This window comes from Melospiza melodia, unplaced genomic scaffold (assembly GCF_035770615.1).
Source record: "Melospiza melodia melodia isolate bMelMel2 unplaced genomic scaffold, bMelMel2.pri scaffold_310, whole genome shotgun sequence".
Classification (NCBI taxonomy): Eukaryota; Metazoa; Chordata; class Aves; order Passeriformes; family Passerellidae; genus Melospiza; species Melospiza melodia.
Window position 1 is genome coordinate 1 of NW_026948628.1, and position 23113 is coordinate 23113.

The 23113-nt window shown below is 62.8% G+C and overlaps 1 protein-coding gene across 1 annotated transcript; it reads right to left on the bottom strand.

The window, feature by feature from the left end:
* Nucleotides 1–561: 561 nt before the first annotated feature.
* On the bottom strand, nt 562–11848 carry LOC134434046 (acetylcholinesterase-like). The gene is given in 7 exon segments (XM_063182744.1): nt 562–1623; nt 2882–3051; nt 3762–4657; nt 4660–5034; nt 5037–5336; nt 8269–8316; nt 11732–11848. Coding segments are annotated over 7 exon segments (2586 nt in total). The 3' UTR covers nt 562–943.
* Nucleotides 11849–23113: the final 11265 nt, after the last annotated feature.

Here is a 23113-nt window from a genome sequence, read left to right on the forward strand (position 1 = left end):
TATTTTGGGGTGTCCCCCCCCCCACCTCACCTCTCCCAGAGCCCCCCCCGAGTGACTCCGACCCCCCCGGGGACCTCGTGGACATCGAAGGATTTGGGGACCCCCCCCCCCAAGAAGCTGAACTTCGACCAGGGTACGACCCCCCCCCCAAAAAAAAACCCAAAAAAACAAAAAACCCCAAAAAATTTGGGGGGAACTCCCCCAAAATGTGGGGGGTCCCCCTCACCCCTTCCCCTTTTTCCAGCAGCCTGAAGTCGGATCCCCCAAAGGAAACCCCCAGGACCCCCCCCAAAAAAAACCCCAAATTTCTCCCCGAACCCCCAAATTTTGGGGTTCTCCCTCCCAATTTTTGAGGTCGTCCCCAAATTTGGGACCCCCACCACGTTGTGTCCCCCAATAAAATTTTTGGGGTGTCCCCCCACCCCCCCCCCATTTGTCTCCGTGTCGTGTTTCGGGTCCTGCTCGATTTTGGGGTCCCCCCCGTCCCCAAAATTTGGGTTTTCCTCCGAATTTTTGGGGTTCTCCTCCCATTTTTTGGGGTTCTCCCCCCATTGAGTCAGGTTTGGGTTTGAGCCTTTATTGGGGTCACACCGAAGACGAGACCGGGGGAGCCCCCAAATTTTGGGGCCCTGGAGGGTTTTTGGGGGGGAATTTTGGGATTTTGGGATCGATTTTTGGGGTGTCTGGGGCTCTTTTGGGGTGCCTGAGGATGATTTTGGGGGGGTCTGGGAGTGGTTTTGGGGTTTCGGGGGCGTTTTGGGGGTGTTGAGTGGGTTTTGGGGTGTCCCTGGTGAGGTTTTTGGGGGTTCCTGGGTGGATTTTTGGGGTCTCAGGTGAATTTCGGGATGCTCTGGATGGATTTTAGGATTCCTGGATGGATTTTTGGGTGCCACAGGTGGGTTTTGGAGTTCCTGGATGAATTTTGGGGTGTCCCAGATGGATCTTAGGGTTCCCGGATGGATTTTGGGGTTCCTGGGTGGATTTTTAGGATTTTCTGGTGGGATTTTTTTGGGTTCTCTGGATGGATTTTGGGGTATCCTAGGTGGACATTTGCGATTCCTGGATGGATTTTGGGGTGCCCCGGGCGGTTTTGGGGTTCCTGGGTGGATTTTGGGGTTTTTAGGTGGATTTTTAGGATTCCTGGATGGGGTTTTTTTGGTTCCTGGAGGAATTTTGGGTTCCTGGATGAATTCTGGGGTATCCTGGGTGGATATTTGGGATTCCTGGGTGGGATTTTTGGGGTGCCCCAGTTGGGTTTTGGGGTTCCTGGGTGGATTTTTAGGATTTCTGGCTGGATTCTTTGGGTTCCCGGATGGATTTTGGGGTATCCTAGGTGGATGTTTGGGGTGTCCCAGGTGGATTTTGGGGTGGCCCGGGCAGTTTTAGGGTTCCTGGGTGAGGTTTTTTTGGGTTCCTGGATGGATTTTGGGGTGTCCCAGGTGGATTTTGGGGGTGTCCCAGGTGGATTTTGGGGTGTCCCAGGTGGGATTTCGGGGTGCCCTACAGGGGGCTGGCAGCGCTCCTGGCGGCTGTAGAGCTCGAATTGGCTCTTCCAGCGCATCATGTACGAGCTCCAGCGGTGAAACTCCAGGCGCCACTGCCGCTCCGCCTCCTCCATGGGGCCTGCGGGGCCACCCCGAAACCTCAGATGGGCACCCAAAAAAATCCCCCCCAAAAAAACCCCAAAACAACCCCAAAAAACCCCAATAAAACCCCCAATAAAACCCCAATAAAACCACCCAAAATTCCCCGGTGCAGCTGCAGCTCCGCCTCCTCCATGGGGCCCTGCAGAGCTCCAAAATCTGAGATGGGCACCCCCAAAAATGTCCCCAAATGTCCCCAATGTCCCCCCAAATGTCCCCAATGTCCCAAAGTCTTCAATGTCCCCAGTGTCCACAAATGTCCCCCAATGTCCCCGAATGTCCCCAGTGCCTCCGGTGTCCCCATCACCCCAATGTCCCCAATGTCTCAAATCCCCCCAAATGTCCCCCCAGTGTCCCCAATGTCCCCAGTGTCTCCAAAATCCCAAATCCCCCCAATGTCCCCAATGTCTCCAAAAGTTTCCAAATGTCCCCAAATCCCCCCAATGTCTCCCCAATGTCCCCAATCCTCCCAGTGTCCCCAAATGTCCCCAATGTCTCCAAAATCCCAAATCCCCCCGATGTCCCCAATATCCCCGATGTCCCCAAATCCCCTCAATGTCCACCCAATGTCCCCCCAATGTCCCCAAATGTCCCCCAATCTCCACACTGTCCCAAACCCCCTCAATATCCCCAATGTCCCTGAATGCCACCAATCCCCCAACATTCCACAATCCCCCTCAATGTCCCCAATGTCCCCCATCACCCCAATATCCCCATGTCCCCAATCCCCTCAATGCTCCCCTGGTGTCCCCAAATCGCCAATTCCCCCCAAATGTCCCCAGTGTCCCCAATGTCCCCGAATGTCCCCATGATCCCAAATTCCCCCTCCCCAATGTCCCCCAACATCTCCAATCCCCCCCCAATGTCCTCAATCACCTCAGTGTCCCTCCCCAAGGTCCCCCAAATGTCCCCAATGTCCCCAAATCCCCCCAATGTCCCCAAATGTCCCCAATGGCCCAAATCCCCCAATCCCCTCAATGTCCCCAATGTCCCCAAAGTCCCCCAAATGTCCCCAATATCCCCAATCCCCCCAATGTCCCCAATGTCCCCAAATCCTCCCAGTCCCCTCAATGTCCCCAAAATCCTCCCAAATCCCCCCAATCCCCTCAATGTCCCCAAATGTCCCCCAATGTCCCCAATCCCCTCGATGTCCCCAATGACCGCAATGTCCCCAACATCCCAAATCCCCCAAAGTCCCCAATGTCCCCAGTCCCCCCGCTGTCCCCGCTGTCCCTCACCGGTGACCGGTTGAAGCAGTTTGGGCAGGAAGCGCGTCCAGAACGCGCAGGCCTGGGCGCGCAGGCCCTGGGCCACGGCGAGCGGCCGCGCGTTGAGCCGGGCGTAGCTCTGCCCCGACGCCGTGTAGGACGGCCAGCGCCGCTCGCGCTCCGACGGCTCGTTGGGGTCACTGCCGTGGGGACGGGTCAGACGAGGGTGTCCAACTCAACCCAACCCAACTCAACCCAACTCAGGTCATCCAACTCAATTCATCACAATTCTGCTCAACCCAACTCCTCCAAACTCAACCAAACCTAGCTAAGGGCATCCAACCCAACGCAACTCAACCCAACTCAACCAAGGGTATCCAACTTAACCCAACTCAACCCAACTCAATCCAACCCACCTCAACTCAACCCAACTCAAGCAAGGGTATCCAACTCAACTCAACTCAACCCAACTCAGCTCAACTCAACCGAGGTCATCCAACTCAATTCATCAGAATTCAACTCAACCCAAGTCATTCAAACTCAATCAAACCCAACTGAGGGCATCCAACCCAACTGAACTCAATTCAACTCAACTCATCAACTCACCCAACCGCAACCAAGTGCATCTAATGCAACTCAACTCATCCCAACCCAACTAAACTCATCCAACTCAACCCAACCAAGGTCATCCAACTCAAGTCATCCAAACTCAACCCATTCCAACCTCAACCCAACCGAGTCATCCAGCCCAACTGATCACAGCTCAACCCAACCCAAGTCATCCCAACTGAGGTCATCCAACCAAACTCATCGCAACTCAATCCAACCCAACCCAACTCATCACAACTCAACTCAAGGCAACTCAACCCATCCCGACTCAACCAACCCCAGCCCCCATCCCGTGCTGTACCCGGTGCGGGCGAAGTTCCCCCAGTATCTCATGATGCGCCGGCTCAGCGCCTCCTCCTCGGCCGTGTAGTTGAGCCCGGGGTTGAGCGGCTGCCCGAACACGAACTCGATCTCGTAGCCGTGCGGCACGCCCATCCACGGCGGCCACAGCAGGTTGGACGCGCGGTGATCGAACAGGTAGGCGAAAACCGTCCCGCCGCGCTCGGCCCAGCGCTGGGCGAAGTGCATCAGCGGGCACACCACGTTGTGGTCGCCCACGATGTCGTCCAGCGCCTCGCGGTTCTTCACCGGGTTGTCCTGGTCCAGCCAGTCGGTGTACTGCAGCACCACGGCCTCGGCCGCCAGCTCGTTGGCCTGCGGCACGCCGAGCCGCACGCCGCCCAGGAACTCCTCGCGGCTGATCAGGCTCTCGTTGTCCTTGCCGAAGCCCGGCACGCCGTACACCAGGAAATAGGTGCCCTCGTCCTGCACGGCGCCCAGCAGCACCTCGGCCTCGGCGCGGCCCGGCGCGGCCAGCAGAGCCTCGGGCGTGTCGGCCAGGAACTCGCCGTCCACCACGGGCACGAAGGCGAAGCGGAAGACGCCCTGCTGGGGCAGCACGGCCGCCTCGTGCTCCACCAGCCGCGGCGGCGGCGCGGCGCGCAGGCACGACAGCAGCTCCGTCTCGTTGGTCACCGCGCCGCCCGCGCCCGCGCCGCCGCACCCCACCAGCCGGCCCAGCCGCGCCGCCCGGCGCCGGCCCTCGGCGGCGCCCACCGTGGCCCAGGGGCCGTTGGGCGAGCCGCTCTGCAGCACGGCGCGGCGGAACAGGCCCCGGCTGCCCCCCGAGAGCAGGTGCAGCCCCGCCGAGGCCGCGCCGGCGCTCTCGCCGAACAGCGTCACCGCGCCGGGGGTCGCCGGCCGAACGCCGCGATGTTGGCCTGCACCCAGCGCAGCGCCAGCCGCTGGTCCAGCAGCCCGACGTTGCCCGGCGCCTCGGGGTGACCCGGCAGGGCCAGGAAGCCCAGCGCGCCCACGCGGTAATTCATGGAGACCACCAGCACGCCCTCGGCCGCGGCGAGGAACCGCCCGTCGTAGACGTCCAGCGAGGCGGCGCCGCTGTAGAAGCCGCCGCCGTAGATCCACACCAGCACCGGCGCCGGCGTTTCGGGGCGCGGCGCCGGCGCCCAGATGTTGAGGTACAGGCAGTCCTCGCTCATCTCGCGGTTGGGGTTCCACATCTCGGAGCCGCCGAAGCCGGGGAACATGGTGTCCACGGGCTGGAAGCAGGCCGTGCGGGTGGGGAGAGGGCGTCCAGGACCCCTCCCCAGGGCCGGGCGGGGCGCGGCGGCGCGAAGCGCAGGGGGCCCACGGGGGGCTCGGCGTAGGGATGCCCAGGAAGGCGGCGGCTGAGCGAGGAGGGGCCGACGGCGACGTGGAAGCCGCGGACGGAGCCGGAGGAGGTGGAGACCAGCAGGTCCTCGGAGGGGGCGGCGGGGGAAATTGGGGAGGGGGCGAGGAGGAGGAGGAGGAGGAGGAGGAGGAGGGGGGGGCAGGGGGGCGGTGGGGGATGGGCGACCCCCCATGGCGGCGGAGGCTGCGGAGAGAGAGAGAGAAATTGGGGGGTTAACGGGGGGGCTTGGGGGGGTCGCTGAGGGGTGGGAGATGGGGAGGGGTCCCAAATTGGGTGGGAGTTGGGGAAGGGGGTGGGAGATGAGGAGGGGGTCCCAAATTGGGTGGGTGGGAGTTGGGGAGGGGGTCCGCAGTTGGGGTGGGGTCCCAAATTGGGGAGAGAGTTGGGGTGGGGTCTCCGTTTGGGGAGGGGTCCTAAATTTGGGTGGGCATTTGGGGGGGTCCCCAGTTGTGGAGGGGTCCCAAAGCGGGGGGAGAGTTGTGGAGGGGGTCCGCAGTTGGGGTGGGGTCCCAAATTGGGGAGAGAGTTTGGGGAGGGGTCTCCATTTGGGGAGGGGTCCCAAACTGGGAGGGGTTTGGGGCGGGGTCTCCATTTGGGGAGGGGTCCCAAACTGGGAGGGGTTTGGGGCGGGTCGCACATTAGGTGGGACTGGGGCGGGGGAGGTTCATTTTTGGGTGGAATTTGGGGAGGGGTCCAAATTGGGAGGGGTTTGGGGAGGTCCCACATTAGGTGGGAATTGGGAGGGGGGTCTCCATTTGGGGTGGGAGTTGGGAAGGGGGTCCTCAATTGGGGAGGGGTCCCAAATTGGGTGGGATTTCGGGGGGTCCCCAGTTGTGGAGGGGTCCCAAACTGGGGAGAGTTGGGGAGGGGTCTCCATTTGGGGGAGGGGGTCCCCAGTTGGGGTGGGAGTTGGGGAGGGGTCCCAAATTAGGATGGGAGTTGGGGAGGGGTCCTGAATTCGGGTGGGCATTTGAGGGGTCTCCATTTGGGGAGGGGTCCTAAATTCGGGTGGGATTTGGGGAGGGTCCCACATTAGGTGGGACTGAGGGGGGAGGTTCATTTTTGGGTGGAATTTGGGGAGGGGTCTCCATTTGGGGAGGGGTCCCAAACTGGGGTGGGATTTGAGGAGGGGGGCTCATTTGGGGGGTAGGGGGGATTTGGGGGGGGTCTGGGGGTTCCCCGTGGGTGGGGAGGGGTCCCCAATTTGGGGGAGGGGTCTCCATTTATGGGTGGGATTTTGGGGGCTCCCAATTTGGGGAGGGGGTCTCCTATTGGGTGGGATTTGGGGGAGGGGTCCCCATTTTATGGGGGTCCCCATTTGTGGGGGGGGGGGGTCTCTATTTGGGGCAGGGGTCTCCATTTGGGGTAGGGGTCCCCAATTTCTTTACCCCCTCCCCAACCTCATCGTGACCCCCCCCCATTCCATTTTTGGGGGGCTCGAGACCCCTCCCCAATTTATCCCAGTTGATCCCAGGTTGATCCCAGTGCCCTCCCACCCCATAGAGACCCCTCCCCAATTTATCCCAGTTTATCCCAGTGCCTTTTCCCACCCAGAGACCCCTCCTCAATTTATCCCAGTTGATCCCAGTTTATCCCAGTGCCCCTCCAACCTCATAGAGACCCCTCCCCAATTTATCCCAATTTATCCCAGTACCTCCCAGTGCCCCCCTGCCCACCCAGAGACCCCGTCCCCAATTTATCCCAGTTGATCCCAGTTGATCCAGTCCCCTCCAACCCCATAGAGACCCCTCCCCAATTTATCCCAGTTGATCCCAATGCCCTCCCACCCCATAGAGACCCCTCCCAATTTATCCCAATTTATCCCAGTTGATCCCAGTGCCCCTCCCCACCCCAGAGACCCCTCCCCAATTTATCCCAGTCGATCCCAGTTGATCCCAGTCCCCTCCCACCCCATAGAGACCCCTCCCCAATTTATCCCATTTATCCCAGTCTATCCCAGTGCCCCTCCAACCTCATAGAGACCCCTCCCCAATTTATCCCAATTTATCCCAGTCTATCCCAGTGCCCCTCCCCACCCCAGGGACCCCTCCCCCCCTGCCCCCGCCCCTCCCCCCCCTTGGGCAGGTGCTGGGTCCCAAAATAGAAACAAAAATCCCGAACGGAAATGGGGGAGGGGCGGGGGGGGGGGGAGGGGAGGGGGGGCACGGGGGGGACCCCGACCCTGCACAGCCATGGGGACCCCTCCCCAAATCCCATATAGAGACCCTTCCCCAAATCAATCCCCTATAGGGACCCCTCCCTAAATAAACCCCCTATAGAGACCCCTCCCCAAAATCCCATATAGGGACCCCCTCCCAAATAAATCCCATATAGAGACCCCGCCCCAAATAAACCCCTATAGAGACCCCTCCCTAAATAAACCCCCTATAGAGACCCCTCCCCAAAATCCCATATAGGGACCCCTCCCCAAATCCCCCATAGGGACCCCTCCCCAAATCAATCCCCCATAGAGACCCCTCCCCAAATAAATCCCATATAGGGACCCCTCCCCAAATAAACCCCCATAGAGACCCCTCCCCAAAATCCCATATAGGGACCCCTCCCCAAATCCCCCATAGATCCGTAGGGACCCCTCCCCAAATTCCCTATGGCGACCCCTCCCCCCACCCAGCCCGCCCCAAAATGGTACCCGGGGTGGGGGAGGGGAGGGAGGGGCGATGTGGGGAGGGGTCTCAGGTGGGGGGGGGAGGGGCAATGGGGGAGGGGCAATGGGGGGGGGGGGGGGGTCCCAAGGGTGGGGGAAGGGCGATGTGGGGGGGGGGGGTGAGGGGGGTCGACAGGTGTGGGGGGGAGGGGCAATGGGGGGGGGGGGAGGGATGGGGGGGGGGTGTCTCGGTGGGGGAGGGGCCATTATGGGGTGGGGGGGGGGTCCCGAGGGTGGGGGAGGGGCGATGGTGTGGGGGGGGGGGGTCTCAGGTGTGTGTTGGGGGGGGTGGGGGAGGGGCGGTGTTGGGGCCTCGTCGGATGGAGCGAGATCGTTCAGAGGGGGGGGGGGGGGGGGATGATGGGGAGGGGTCGCGTGGGTGGGGGATGGGTGGGTGGGTGGGGGGTGTCGCGGGTGGGTGGGGGGGGTGGGGGGAGGGGCGGCACCGACCCCCTCGCGCTCCTCGCGTTCTCTCCGGCCTCGCTCCGGCTCCGGCGTCTGGAAAATACCGGGGGGGGGGGGGGGGGAGGGGGGGGGGGGAGGGGCGGCCTTAAATTGGGGGGGGGGGGGGGGGGGGGCGGGGAGGAGGAGGGGGGAGGGGCCAAAGGAGCCGCCCCTCCCCCACCCCCTCTGCGGCAGCGCCGCCCCTCCCCCCACCCCGGGCAGGGAAAAAAGGGGGGGGGGGGGGGGGGGGGAGGATGAGGAGGATGCGCTGCCCAACCCCCACCCCGGGGGGGGGATTTTGGGGGGGATTTTGGGGGTTTTGGTGAAACTCGGGAGGATTTTTTTTGGGGGGGGGATTTTTTAAGGAGATTTTTGGGGGGAATTGGGGGGGCTTTGAGAGGATTTTGGGGGGGAATTCGGGAATTTTTGGGGGAATTTTGGGGGGATTTGGGAATATTTGGGGGAATTTTGGGGGGGGGGGCTTTGAGAGGATTTTGGGGGGAATTTTTGGGGGAATTTTTGGGGGGATTTGAAAGGATTTGGGGAGGGATTTTGGGGATTTTGGTGAAAACTCGGGAGGATTTTTGGGGGGATTTTTAAGGGGATTTTGGGGGTTTTTGGGTGAATTTTGGGGGGGCTTTGAGAGGATTTTGGGGGGATTTGGGAATTTTTGGGGTAATTTGGGGGGCATTTGAGAGGATTTAGGGGGGGATTTTGGTGAAGCTCGGGAGGATTTTTGGGGGGGGGATTTTGAAGGAGATTTTGGGGTGAATTTTGGGGGGATTTTTGGGATGATTATGGGGGGAATTTGGGGCATTTTGTGGGGGGGGGGATTTGAGAGGATTTCGGGGGAATTTTGGGGAGATTTTGAGGGATTTAGGGGGGAACCTGGGGTATTTGGGGGATTTGAGGGGATTCGGAGAATTTTGGGGGATTTGGGGGGAATTTTAAAGAATCTGAGTGAAATTGGGGAATTTTGGGGGAATTTTGGGGGAATTTTAGGGGAATTTTGGGGGAATTTTTAGGGGAATTTTTGGGGCAGTTTTGGGGGAATTTTAGGGGAATTGGGGGGGGATTTTAGGGGAATTTTGGGGGGATTTTGGGGCAGTTTTGGGGAATTTTGGGGGGATTCTCCCCCTCACACCTGCCCTCCCCAGGTGTGTCCGTCTGTCCCCAGGTGTGTCCCCTCCCCCCCCCCCAGGTGTCCCTCTCGTGTCGCGGTTCCCGCCGCTGACGTGTCCGCACGTCTGTCCCAGGCGTGTCCGTCTGTCCCCAGGTGTGCCCAGGTGTGGCCCCGCCCCCTTCCCTGCTCCCGCCGGCCAAGGGGTCGCGCGCCCCTCCCCCCCATTGGCTGGCGAGGGCGGGGCCCGGCGGTGACGTCACGGGGGAAACCCCCGGGGATAAACTGGGACAGACTGGGAGGGCACTGGGACATACTGGGATGTACCGGGAGATGATAGTGGGAGGCACTGGGATGGACTGGGACAGACTGGGGACAGTTCTGGATGGACTGGGATAAACTGGGAGGGACTGAGAGGGTACTGGGATGGACTGGGATAACCTGGGATGGACTGGGATAAACTGGGACAGACTGGGGACAGGACTGGGATGGACTGGGATGGACTGGGATAACCTGGGATGGACTGGGATAACCTGGGATGGACTGGGATAAACTGGGACAGACTGGGAGGGCACTGGGATGGACTGGGAGGAACTGGGATGGACTGGGATAAACTGGGATGGACTGGGACATACTGGGGACAGGACTGGGACGGACTGGACGTACTGGGACACGCTGACTTTACGGATCTCGGTGCCACCTCCCTGTCCCCATCCCCCGTGTCCCTGGTGGCCGCCAGGACATCTCTGTGTCCCCTCTGATCTCGGTGACATCGCTGTGCCCCCCCCAGCCCGCTGACCGCAGTGTCCCTGCCTGTCCCCCAGCCCTGCGTCCCCACGGACCTCGGTGCCACCCCAATGTCCCCATCAGTCCTGGTGCCACCCCAATGTCCCCACCCCAATGTCACCACGGATCTCGGTGCCACCCCCAATGTCCCCATCAATCCTGGTGCCACCCCAATGTCCCCACCCCAATGTCGCCACCCCCAATGTCCCCATCCCCGTGTCCCCACTGATCTTGGTGCCACCCCAATGTCCCCGTGGACCTCGGTGCCACCTCCCTGTCCCCACCAATCCCGATGTCCCCTCCTGCCCCCCGTCCCCATGTGCCCCGTGGACCTCGGTGCCACCCCAATGTCCCCATCCCCAATGTCCCCATCTCCGTATCCCCATGGGATCTCGGTGCCACCCCAATGTCCCCACTGATCTTGGTGCCACCCCAATGTCCCGTCCCTGTCCCCAGCCCAGCGTCCCCACTGATCTCGGTGCCACCCCAGTGTCCCCATCAATCCTGGTGCCACCTCCATGTCCCCATTCCCATGTTCCCATGGATCTCGGTGCCACCTCAATGTCCCCACCCCAATGTCCCCCACCCCAATGTCCCCACCCCAATGTCCCCACCCCAATGTCGCCATGGATCTCAGTGCCACCCCAATGTCCCCACCCCAATGTCCCCACCCCAATGTCCCCACTGATCTCGGTGCCACCCCCAGTGTCCCCATCAATCCTGGTGCCACCTCCATGTCCCCATCCCCATGTTCCCACTGATCTCGGTGCCACCTCCATGTCCCCCATCTCAATGTCCCCACCCCAGTGTCCCCACTGGTCTTGGTGCCACCCCAATGTCCCCACCCCAATGTCCCCGTGGATCTCAATGCCACCCCAATGTCCCCATCTCCATGTCCCCACCAATCCCGATGTCCCCACGGATCTCGGTGCCACCTTCATGTCCTCACAGATCTTGGTGCCACCCCAATGTCCCCATCCCAATGTCCCCATGGACCTCGGTGCCACCTCAATGTCCCCATTCCCATGTCCCCACTGATCTCGGTGCCACCCCCAGTGTCCCCATCAATCCTGGTGCCACCTCCATGTCCCCATTCCCATGTTCCCATGGATCTTGGTGCCACCCCAATGTCCCCACCCCCAATGTCCCCGTGGATCTCAATGCCACCCCAATGTCCCCATCCCCATGTTCCCACTGATCTTGGTGCCACCTCCATGTCCCCATCCTCATGTTCCCACTGATCTCGGTGCCACCTCCATGTCCCCATCTCAATGTCCCCATTCCCATGTCCCCACTGATCTCGGTGCCACCCCAATGTCCCCATTCCCATGTTCCCACAGATCTCGGTGCCATCTCAATGTCCCCACCCCAATGTCCCCACAGATCTCGGTGCCACCCCAGTGTCCCCTCCCTGTCCCCCCCTCTGTCCCCGCGCGGTGACACCGCCGCTGGAGGAAGCTCCGATCGGGGCGCGGCCGCCGCATTCTCCGGCTCTGTGTCACCGCCTGTGCCACCCGTGCGTGTCACCCGGGCGTGCCACCCCCCACCCACCCACCCACCCACCCGCGTGGGGACAAAGGTCCGGGGCCACCCCCCGCCCGTCCCCCTCCCCAGCCCAGATATTGTCACTGTCACCGCCGGCGCCGGCCCCACTTGGGGACGGGACGTGGCCGCGGCCATGGGGGGGACGCGAGGGACGGTGCTGGTGGCCCTGAGCTGCGCCATCGCAGGTGAGGGGACACGGGGACAGAGGGACAGGGGGACAGGGGGACGGTCCTGGCGGTGGTCACCTGGTGGCCATCACAGGTGAGGATGGACAGGGGACACGGGGACAGAGGGACAGCAGGAGGGACATTGGGACGGTCCTGGTGATGGTCACCTGGTGGTGGTCACCTGGCGATGGTCACCTGGTGGTTCCTCACTTGTGCCACCACAGGTGAGGGGACACAGGGACAGCGGGAGGGACATTGGGACGGTCCTGGTGGTGGTCACCTGGTGGCCATCACAGGTGAGGATGGACAGGGGGACACGGGGACAGAGGGACATCGGGAGGGGACGGGGGGACACGAGGGGCAGTGCTGGTGGCCCTGAGCTGCGCCGTCGCAGGTGAGCAGGGGACACGGGGACAGAGGGACAGGGGGACGGTCCTGGCGGTGGTCACCTGGTGGCCATCACAGGTGAGGATGGACAGGGGGACACGGGGACATCGGGACAGGGGGACGGTCCTGCTGGTGGTCACCTGGTGGTGCTCACCTGGTGGTGGTCACCTGGTGGGTTCCTCACCTGTGCCACCACAGGTGAGGGGACACGGGGACAGCGGGACAGTGGGAGGGACATTGGGACAGTCCTGGTGGTGGTCACCTGGTGGTTCCTCACTTGCGCCATCACAGGTGAGGGGACAGGGGGACATCAGGAGGGGGACAGGGGGACACGAGGGACGTTGGGAGGGGACACGAGGGGGCGGTGCTGGTGGCCCTGAGCTGCGCCATCACAGGTGAGCAGGGACAGGGGGACACCACAGGTGAGGATGGACGGAGGGACACAGGGACATCAGGGAAGGGACATCGGGGAGGGGACATTGGGAGGCTCCTGGTGGCCCTGACCTGGTGGTGGTCACCTGGTGAGGATGGACAGGGGGGACATCGGGAGTGGACAGGGGGACATTGGGACGGGACATTGGGACAGTCCTGGTGGCCCTGACCTGTGAGGACGGACAGGGGGACGAGGGGGACATCGGGAAGGGACATTGGGACGGTCCCGGGGGTGCTCACCTGGTGGTGCTCACCTGGTGGTGCTCACCTGCGCCATCACAGGTGAGGACGGACAGGGGGGACACTGGGGAGGAAGAGGAGGAGGAGGATGGTGAGGACGGGGGGATGAAGGTCTTGGACGGAGAGGGTGAGGAGGAGGAGGGTGAAGAAAAGGAGACGAAGAAGATGAAGAAGAGGATAAAGAGGGTGAAGAAGAGGAGGAAGGAGGAGGAAGATGAAGAAGAGGATGAAGAAGAGGAGGAGGAATCGGGGTGGGAGAAGCTTGAAAGGTTCAGATCTGAAGGTCTTGGAGGAGGAAGAGGAGGATGAAGAAGAGGAGGAGGAGGTTGGTAGGGACAGGTTGGGTGGACAGGGGGATGAGGATGAAGAGGAGGAGGGTGAGGAGGAGGAGGGTCAAGAAAAGGAGGATGAAGAAGAGGAGGATGAAGAGGGTAAAGAAGAGGAGGGAGAGGATGAAGATGAGGAGGAGGATGAAGAAAAGGGAGATGAAGAAGAAGAGGATGAGGAAGAGGAGGAGGAATCGGGGTGGGAGAGGTTTGAGGGGTTCAGATCTGAAGGGCTTGGAGGAGGAGGAGGAGGGGGAAGAAGAGGAGGGGGATGATGAAGAGCAGGAGGAACTGGGGAGGTTTGAGGGGCTCAGATCTGAAGGTCGTGGAGGAGGAAGAGGAGGGTGAGGAGGAAGGTGGAGGCAGCGAGGTGAGGTTGGGCTGGTCAGTGCCGAGGGCGGGATGAAGGTCAGGGAGGAAGAGGAGGATGAAGGGGGGGTGGTGAAGGTGAGGAGGAAGGTGAAGAAGAGGGAGGGGATGAAGGACACCAACAGGAGATGAAGGCCTTGGAGGAGGAGGAGGAAGGTGAGGATGATGGAGAAGGTTGGAAGCGGAGAAGAAACCTTGGATGAAGGTCTTGGAGGAGGAGGAGGAGGAGGAGGGTGAAGGTGAGGAAGGTGGAGGAGATGGGGGGACGTTGGGTGGGTCAAAGGGAGGAGGATGAGGAGGAGGAGGAGGATGAGGAAGGTCGGGGTCTCCTCCTCCCTGGGAGGGTTTTGGGGTCTCTGCTCACCCTGGACCTTCTCCTGCAGCCGCCCTGGTGGGGACAACCAGAGCCCAGGGGAGCTCCAGGGAGCTCCTGGACAGCAGTGAGACCACCACGACCTCCTCAGAGACCACCACGGACATCAATGGGACCACCACGACCTCCTCGGAGACCACCATGGACATCAATGGGACCACCACGGACCTCCTCGGAGACCACCATGGACATCAGTGGACCACCACGACCTCCTCAGAGACCACCACGGACATCAATGGGACCACCACGACCTCCCCAAGGACCTCCACAGCCCCCACAGGGACCTCCAGGGAACCCATGGTCACCACAGGGACCCTCCACGACCACCCCAGTGACCACCGTGATCTCAGTGACCTCCACGACCACCCCTAAGACCACCTCAACCAGCTCGGGGACTTCTCCAACGTCCTCAGAGACCTCCACAACCCCAGTGGCCACCCTGAGCACTCCAGTGACCACCACGACCAGCACAGAGACCCCCACGACCTTCTCAGGGTCCACCACGACCACCCCAGGGACCACCACGACCTCAGTGACCACACCAGAGACCATCTCGACCACCACAGGGACCTCCCCGACCACATCAGGGCCCACCCCAAGCACCTCAGAGACCTCCACGGCCACCACAGGGACCGTGAGCACCACCCCCGGAGACTTCCACGACCATCGCAGAGCCAACCACAACCACCACGGGGAGCTCCACGACCACCCCAGGGAGCTCCACGACCATCACAGGGACCGTCCCAAGCACCACGACCACCTCAGGGACCACCGCGACCACTCCAGAAGCCACTCCACCCACCACAGGGACCTCCCTGAGCACCTCAGGTGCTGCCACAACCCCTCCTGAGACCACCCCAGCCACCACAGTGACCACCACGACCACACAGAGATGCCCACGATCTCCTCAGGGTCCACCACGACCACCTCAGGAACCACCCTGCCACCTCAGAGACCTCCATGACCTCAGTGACGTCCACAACCTCCTCAGGCTCCACCTCAACCACCCCAGGGACCTCCACAACCTCAGTGTCCACCACGATGACATCAGCGTCCACACGACCACCCCAGGCACTTCCACGACCTTCCCAGAGGCCACCACGACCTCAGGGACCACCCCAACCATCTCAGGGTCTTCCACGACCACCTCAGGGACCACCACGATCATCCCAGGGACCTCCACAACCTCCTCGGGGACCTCCACAACTTCAGGGACCACCACGACCACACCAGAGACCTCCACAACCACGTCAGGGACCTCCACAACCAGCCCAGCAACCACCACGACCACCTCAGAGCCCACCAGGACCTCAGTGATGTCCACCACCTTCTCGGGCTCCACCACGACCACCCCCATGGTCCACCTCGACCACATCAGGAACCAACACCACGAGCACCTCGGAGTCCACCACAGGCACACCGGTGACCACCACGACCTCCTCAGGGTCCTCCACCACCTCAGAGACCTCCACGACCACCTCAGGGACCACCACCACCTCCTCAGGGACACCCACAACCTCAGGGAGCACCCCGACCATCCCTGGGACCTCCATGACCACCCCCAGGGAGCGCCCCCGAGCACCACGACCGTCACAGAGGTGACACCAACCTCCTCAGAGACCTCCACAGCCGCCCCAGAGACCCCACGACCACCCCAGGGACCATCCCAACCATCTCAGTGTCCTCCGTGACCTCCTCGGGCTCCACTGTGACCACGTCTGGACCTCAACGACCTCAGGGACCACCACGGCCACCCCTGAGACCACCCCAACCTCCTCAGGGACCTCCACCACCGCCTCAGAGTCCATCACGACCTCCTCAGGGACCTCCACGACCACCACAGAGACCTCCACCACCCCAGTGACCACCACGACCTCCTCAGGCTCCACCACGGCCATCCCAGGGACCTCCACAGCACCTTGGGGTCCTCCACAACTTCAGGGACCACCACGACCATTCCTACAACCACCCCAAGCAACCTCATGGACCTCCCCCACAACCACCGCAGGGACCTCCACGACGTCCTCTGGACCACCATGACCACCCCAGTGTCCTCCACAACCACCTCAGGCGCCACCACGATGCCATCGGTGTCCACCACAACCACCCCAGAAACCTCCAGGACCTCCTCAGGCTCCACCACGACCACATCTGGGACCTCAACGACCTCATGGAGCACCACAGCCACATTGGAGACCACCTCAACCACCACAGGGACCTCCACCACCATCCCAGGGACCACCACGACCTCCTCGGGCTCCACCGCGGCCACCCCAGGGACCTCCACAACCACCTTGGAGACCACCTCAACCATCTCAGGGTCTTCCACGACCACGTCAGGGACCTCCACAGCCTCACCAGTGACCACCCTGCCCACCTCAGAGCCCACCACGACCCCAGTGACGTCCACCACCTCCTCGGGCTCCACCACGGCCACCCCAGGGACCTCCACGACCCCCCCAGTGACTTCCACAACCTCATGGACCACCCTGACCACCCCCGAGACCACCCCGAGCACCCCAGGGCCCTCCATGACCTCCTCAGGGGCACCCACAACCTCAGGGACCACCCCAATCATCCCTGGGACCTCCATGACCACCCCAGAGAGCGCCCCGAGCACCACAGTGACCACCACGACCATCACAGAGGTGACACCAACTCCTCAGAGACCTCCACAGCCGCCCCAGGGACCACCACGACCAACACAGGGTCCACCACGACCACCCCAGGCACTTCCACGACCTCAGAGATCTCCACGACCACCACAGGGACCACCCCGACCATCTCAGGGTCTTCAACAGCCACCTCATGGACCTCCACAACCACCTCAGGGACCACCACCACCTCCTCAGGCTCCACCGTGACCACGTCTGGGACCTCAACGACCTCAGGGACCACCACAGCCACCCCTGAGACCACCCCAACCGCCCCAGGGACCTCCACGACCACCTTGGAGACCACCACGACCCCAGTGACGTCCACCACCTCCTCAGGCTCCACCACGATGCCATCAGTGTCCACCACAATCACCCCAGAAACCTCCAGGACCACCTCAGGGACCACCGCGACCACCCCAGTGACTTCCAGAACCTCATGGACCACCCTGACCACCCCCGAGACCACCCCGAGCACCCCAGGGAGCTCCACGACCCCCGCAGGGAGCAGCCCAAGCACCCCATGGTCCACCTCGACCACATCAGGAACCGCCACGAGCACCTCGGAGTCCACCACAGGCACACCGGTGACCACCAGAACCTCCTCAGGGACACCCACAACCTCAGGAACCACCCCGACCATCCCTGGGACCTCCACCACCACCTCAGAGACCTCCATGACCTCAGTGACGTCCGCCACCCCCTCAGGCTCCACCACGACCACCCCAGTGACCGCCACGACCACCCCTAAGCCCACCACGACCTTGGGGACCACCACGACCACAGCAGAGACCACCACGAGCACCTCAGGGACCTCCACAACCTCATCAAGGTCCACCACAACCACATCCGGGACCTCAACGACCTCATGGACCACCATGGCCACCCCTGAGACCACCCCAACCACCAGAGGGACCTCCACCACCACCTTGGAGACCACCTCAACCACCTCAGGGTCTACCACGACCTCAGGGACCACCCCAACCACCCCATGGACCTCCACGACTTCCTCAGCGTCCACCATGACCACCTCAGGGACCACCCCGACCGTCCCAGAGACCACCACGACCACACCCGTGACCACCACAACCTCCCCAGAGACCCCCACCTCCTCAGGGACCACCACAACCACCACAGGGACCTCCACAACCACCTTGGAGACCTCCACAACCACCTCAGGGTCTTCCATGACCACCCCAGAGACCTCCACAGCCTCACCAGTGACCACCCTGCCCACCTCAGAGCCCACCATGACCTCAGTGACCACCACGACCACCCCAGGGACCTCAACAACCTCATGGACCACCACGACCACCCCTGAGACCGCCCCAACCACCCCAGGGACCTCCACCACCGCCTCAGTGACTTCCACAACCTCATGGACCACCATGACCACCACAGTGCCCACCACGACCGTGCCAGGGACCACCACGACCCCAGGGAGCTCCACAAGCACCCCAGAGACCCCCACGGCCACCCCAGGAACCACCACGACCACCCCGGTGACCACCAGGACAACCTCAGGGTCCTCCACGACCTCAGGGTCCTCCACGACCACCCCAGGGACCACCCCGACCATCACTGGGACCTCCATGACCACCCCAGAGAGCGCCCCGAGCACCACGACCGTCACAGAGGTGACACCAACCTCCTCAGAGACCTCCACAGCCGCCCCAGGGACCACCACGATGACATCAGTGTCCACCACGACCACCCCAGGCACTTCCACGACCTTCCCAGAGACCACCACGACCTCAGGGACCACCCCAACCATCTCAGGGTCTTCCACGAGCACCCCAGGGACCACCACGATCATCCCAGGGACCTCCACAACCTCCTCGGGGACCTCCACAACTTCAGGGACCACCACGACCACACCAGAGACCTCCACAACCGCGTCAGGGACCTCCACAACCAGCCCAGCGACCACCACGACCACCTCAGAGCCCACCAGGACCTCAGTGATGTCCACCACCTTCTCGGGCTCCACCTCAACCACATCAGGGACCTCCCCAACCTCCTCAGGCTCCACCACGACCACCCCAGGGACCACAATGACCTCAGGGACCTCCACGACCACCCCAGAGACGCCCACAACCATCTCAGGGACCTCCACGGCCTCCTCAAGCTCCACCACGATGCCATCGGGGTCCACCACAACCACCCCAGAAACCTCCAGGACCTCCTCAGGCTCCACCGTGACCACATCTGGGACCTCCACGACCTCATGGAGCACCACAGAGCCCACCACGACCCCAGTGACGTCCACCACCTCCTCGGGCTCCACCACGACCACCCCAGGGAGCTCCACGACCCCCCCAGTGACTTCCACAACCTCATGGACCACCCTGACCACCCCCGAGACCACCCCGAGCACCCCAGGGACCTCCACCACCTCCTCAGAGTCCACCACAAGCACCCCAGAGACACCCACGGCCACACCAGGGACCACCACGACCACCACAGGGACCTCCACAACCATGCCAGGGACCACCACCACCTCATGGACCACCATGACCACCCCAGGGACCACCACCGCCTCCTCAGGCTCCACCGCGACCACTCTGGTGACCACCAGGACAACCTCAGGGTCCACCACGACCTCAGCGGCCTCCACGACCTTGGCAGGGACCAACCCAACCACCTCATGGACCACAACAACCTCCTCAGGGTCCTCCACGACCTCCTCAGGGTCCTCCACGACCTCAGAGATCTCCATGACCACCCCAGGGACCTCCAGCACCTCCTCAGAGTCCACCACAAGCACCTCGGGGACACCCACGGCCACACCAGGGACCACCACGACCGTCCCAGAGACCACCACGACCACACCCGTGACCACCACGACCTCCCCAGAGACCCCCACAACCTCAGGGTCCACCACAACCACCCCAGGGACCTCCACAGCCTCACCAGTGACCTCCACCACAGCCACGACCACCCCAGCGACCGCCGTGACCACCCCATGGGCCACCACGACCTCCTCAGGTTCTGCCACCACCACCACAGGGACCACCCCGACCATCTCAGGGTCTTCAACAGCCACCTCATGGACCTCCACCACCACCTCAGGGACCACCACCACCTCCTCAGGCTCCACCGTGACCACGTCTGGGACCTCCACAACCTCAGGGACCACCACGATGCCATCAGTGTCCACCACGACCACCCCAGGCACTTCCACGACCTTCCCAGAGGCCACCACGACCTCAGGGACCACCCCAACCATCTCAGGGTCTTCCACGAGCACCTCAGGGACCTCCACAATCTCAGTGTCCTCCACCACCTCCTCAGGCTCCACCGCGACCACCCCAGGGACCTCAACGACCTCAGGGACCACCACAGCCACCCCTGAGACCACCCCAACCACCCCAGGGACCTCCATGACCTCAGTGACGTCCATCACCTCCTCAGGCTCCACCACAACCACCTCAGAGACCTCCACCACCACCACAGGGAGCTCCACGACCGTGCCAGGGACCACCACGACCCCAGGGACCTCCACGGCCACCCCAGAGACCCCCACGGCCACCCCAGGAACCACCCCAACTTCCTCCACGACCACCCCGGTGACCACCACCACCGTCCCAGGGACCTCCACGGCCACCTCTGTGTCCACCACGACCTCATCAGGGACCTCCACAACTTCAGGGACCTCCATGACGACTCCTAAGGCCACCCCGACCGTCCCGGGGACCTCCACGACCTCAGGGACCACCATGGTCACCCCAGAGGCCATCATCACCTCCTCAGGGACACCCACCACCACCTCAGGGACCTCCACGACCTCAATGACCTCCACGACCTTCCCAGAGACCACCACGACTTTGGGGACCACCACGACCATGCCATGGACCACTACGACCACCCCAGGGACCACCACGACTGCAGCAGTGACCACCACCACCTCCTCAGGCTCCACCACGTCCATCTCAGGGACCACCACGACCTCCACAGGGCCGCCCACGACCGCACCTGTGAGTTCCACGACCTCCTCAGGGACCACCATGGCCACCTCATGGACCACTCCAACCTCCTCAGGGACCTCCTCAGCCACCCCAGAGACCCCCACGGCCACCCCAGGGACACCCACGACCTTGGGGACCACCACGATCACACCAGAGACCACCACAACCACCCCAGGGACCTCCACGACCTCATGGACCACCACAACCACCCCTGAGACCACCACCACCACCACCTCAGGGAGCTCCACAGCCTCACCAGTGCCCACCACCACCTCAGGATCCACCACCGCCTTCCCAGGGACCTCCACGACCTCAGTGACCACCACGGCCACCCCTAAGGCCACCACGACCTTGGGGACCACCGCGATCACACCAGTGACCACCACGACCACCTCAGGGACCTCCGCAACCATGCCAGGGACCACCATGGCCACCTTAGTGACCACCACCACCTCCTCAGGCTCCACCGCGACCACGTCAGGGACCTCAACGACCTCAGGGAGCACCACAGCCACCCCTGAGACCACCCCAACCTCCACAGGGTCCTCCACGACCGTGCCATGGACCACCATGACCTCAGGGACCTCCACAACCACACCAGGGACACCCACGGCCACCCCTGAGACCACCCCAAGCACCTCTGCGACCTCCACGACCTCGAGGACCACCACGACCCCTCCAGAGACCCCCACGACCTCCACAGGGACCTCCACGAGCTCAATGACCTCCGCGACCACCTCAGGGCCACCCACGGCCACACCGGTGACCACCACCACCGCCCCTAGGACCACCATGACCACCTCAGGCACCTCCACGACCACCCCTGAGGCCACCACAACCTCCTCTGGGCCCACCGTGACCTCCTCAGGGACCACCACCCCACCACCAGTGACCGCCACGACCTCAAGGCCCACCACAACCTCCCCATGGACCACCCCGACCACCTCAGGGACCTCCACGACCTTCCCAGAGACCACCACGACCTCATGGACCTCCACGACCACCTCAGGATCCACCCCGACCACCCCTAAGCCCACCACCACCACCTCAGGGAGCTCCACAACCTCACCAGTGCCCACCACAACCTCAGGATCCACCACCACCTTCCCAGGGACCTCCACGACCTCATGGACCACCACCACGACCACCCCAGAGACCACCACCACCTCATGGCCCATCACAACCTCCCCATGGACCACCACGAGCACCTCAGGGACCTCCACAACCTTCCCAGAGACCACCACGACCACCCATAGGACCACCACAACCTTGGGGACCACCACGACCACATCAGAGGCCACCACGACCTCCTCAGGGACCTCCACGACCTTCTCAGAGCCCACCACCACCACCTCATGGGCCACCACCACCACCCCTGAGACCACCTCAGGGAGCTCCACAACTTCTCCAGAGCCCACCACAACCTCTCCTAAGACCACCACCACCACCTCAGTGTCCACCACAACCATCCCAGAGACCACCACCACCACCTCAGGGACCACCACCACCACCCCTAAGAGCACCACAAGCCCCTCAGGGAGCTCCGCAACCTTGAGGAGCACCACGACCACACCAGAGACCCCCACGACCTCAGTGACCACCACCACCACGACCATCCCCGAGGCCACCACGACCTCCTCATGGCCCACCACAACCTCCTCGTGGCCCACCACGACCACCTCATGGACCACCACGACCACCTCAGGAACCTCCACGACCTCCTCATGGCCCACCACGACCTCCTCATGGCCCACCACGACCTCCTCATGGACCACCACGACCTCCTCAGGGACCTCCACGGCCTTCCCAGATCCCACCACGACCTCATGGCCCACCACCGTGCTGACCTCCACCGCAGCTCCTCCTCCTCCACCAGGTGAGTCCTCCACCAGGTGAGCTCCACCTTCTCCCGGAGGTGTCCCCGGGGTTGTCCCTGATGTCCCCGTGGTGTCCCACCAGGGCTGTGCGAGAACGGGGGGACGCCCAGCGCCGCCGGCTGTCTCTGCTCGCCGTCCTACGCGGGACCACGCTGCGAGTTCTCCACCGACACCGTGGACACCAACCTGCGTGAGTGGTGGGGCCACCCACGGGACCTGGCATGGGGACCTGGGCAACCTTGGAGCTCCTGGGCTTCTTGGAGGTTCTGGGCACCTTGGGGTTCCTCAGCACTTTGGAGGTTCTGGTTGTCTTCGTGGTTCTGGGCAACCTTGGAGCTCCTGGGCTTCTTGGAGCTCCTGGGCTTCTTGGTGGGCTTGGTCTTCTTGGGGTTCCTCAGCACTTTGGAGGTTCTGGGCACCTTGGAGCTCCTGGGCTTCTTGGAGGTTCTGATCTTCTTGGGGTTCCTCAGCACCTTGGGGGTTCTGGTTGTCTTGGAGGTTCTGGGCACCTTGGAGATCTTGGTGGTTCTGGGCACCTTGGTGGTTCTGGTCTTCTTGGAGGTTCTGGACATCTCAGCGGGTTCTGGTGTTTTTGGTGGTTCTGGTG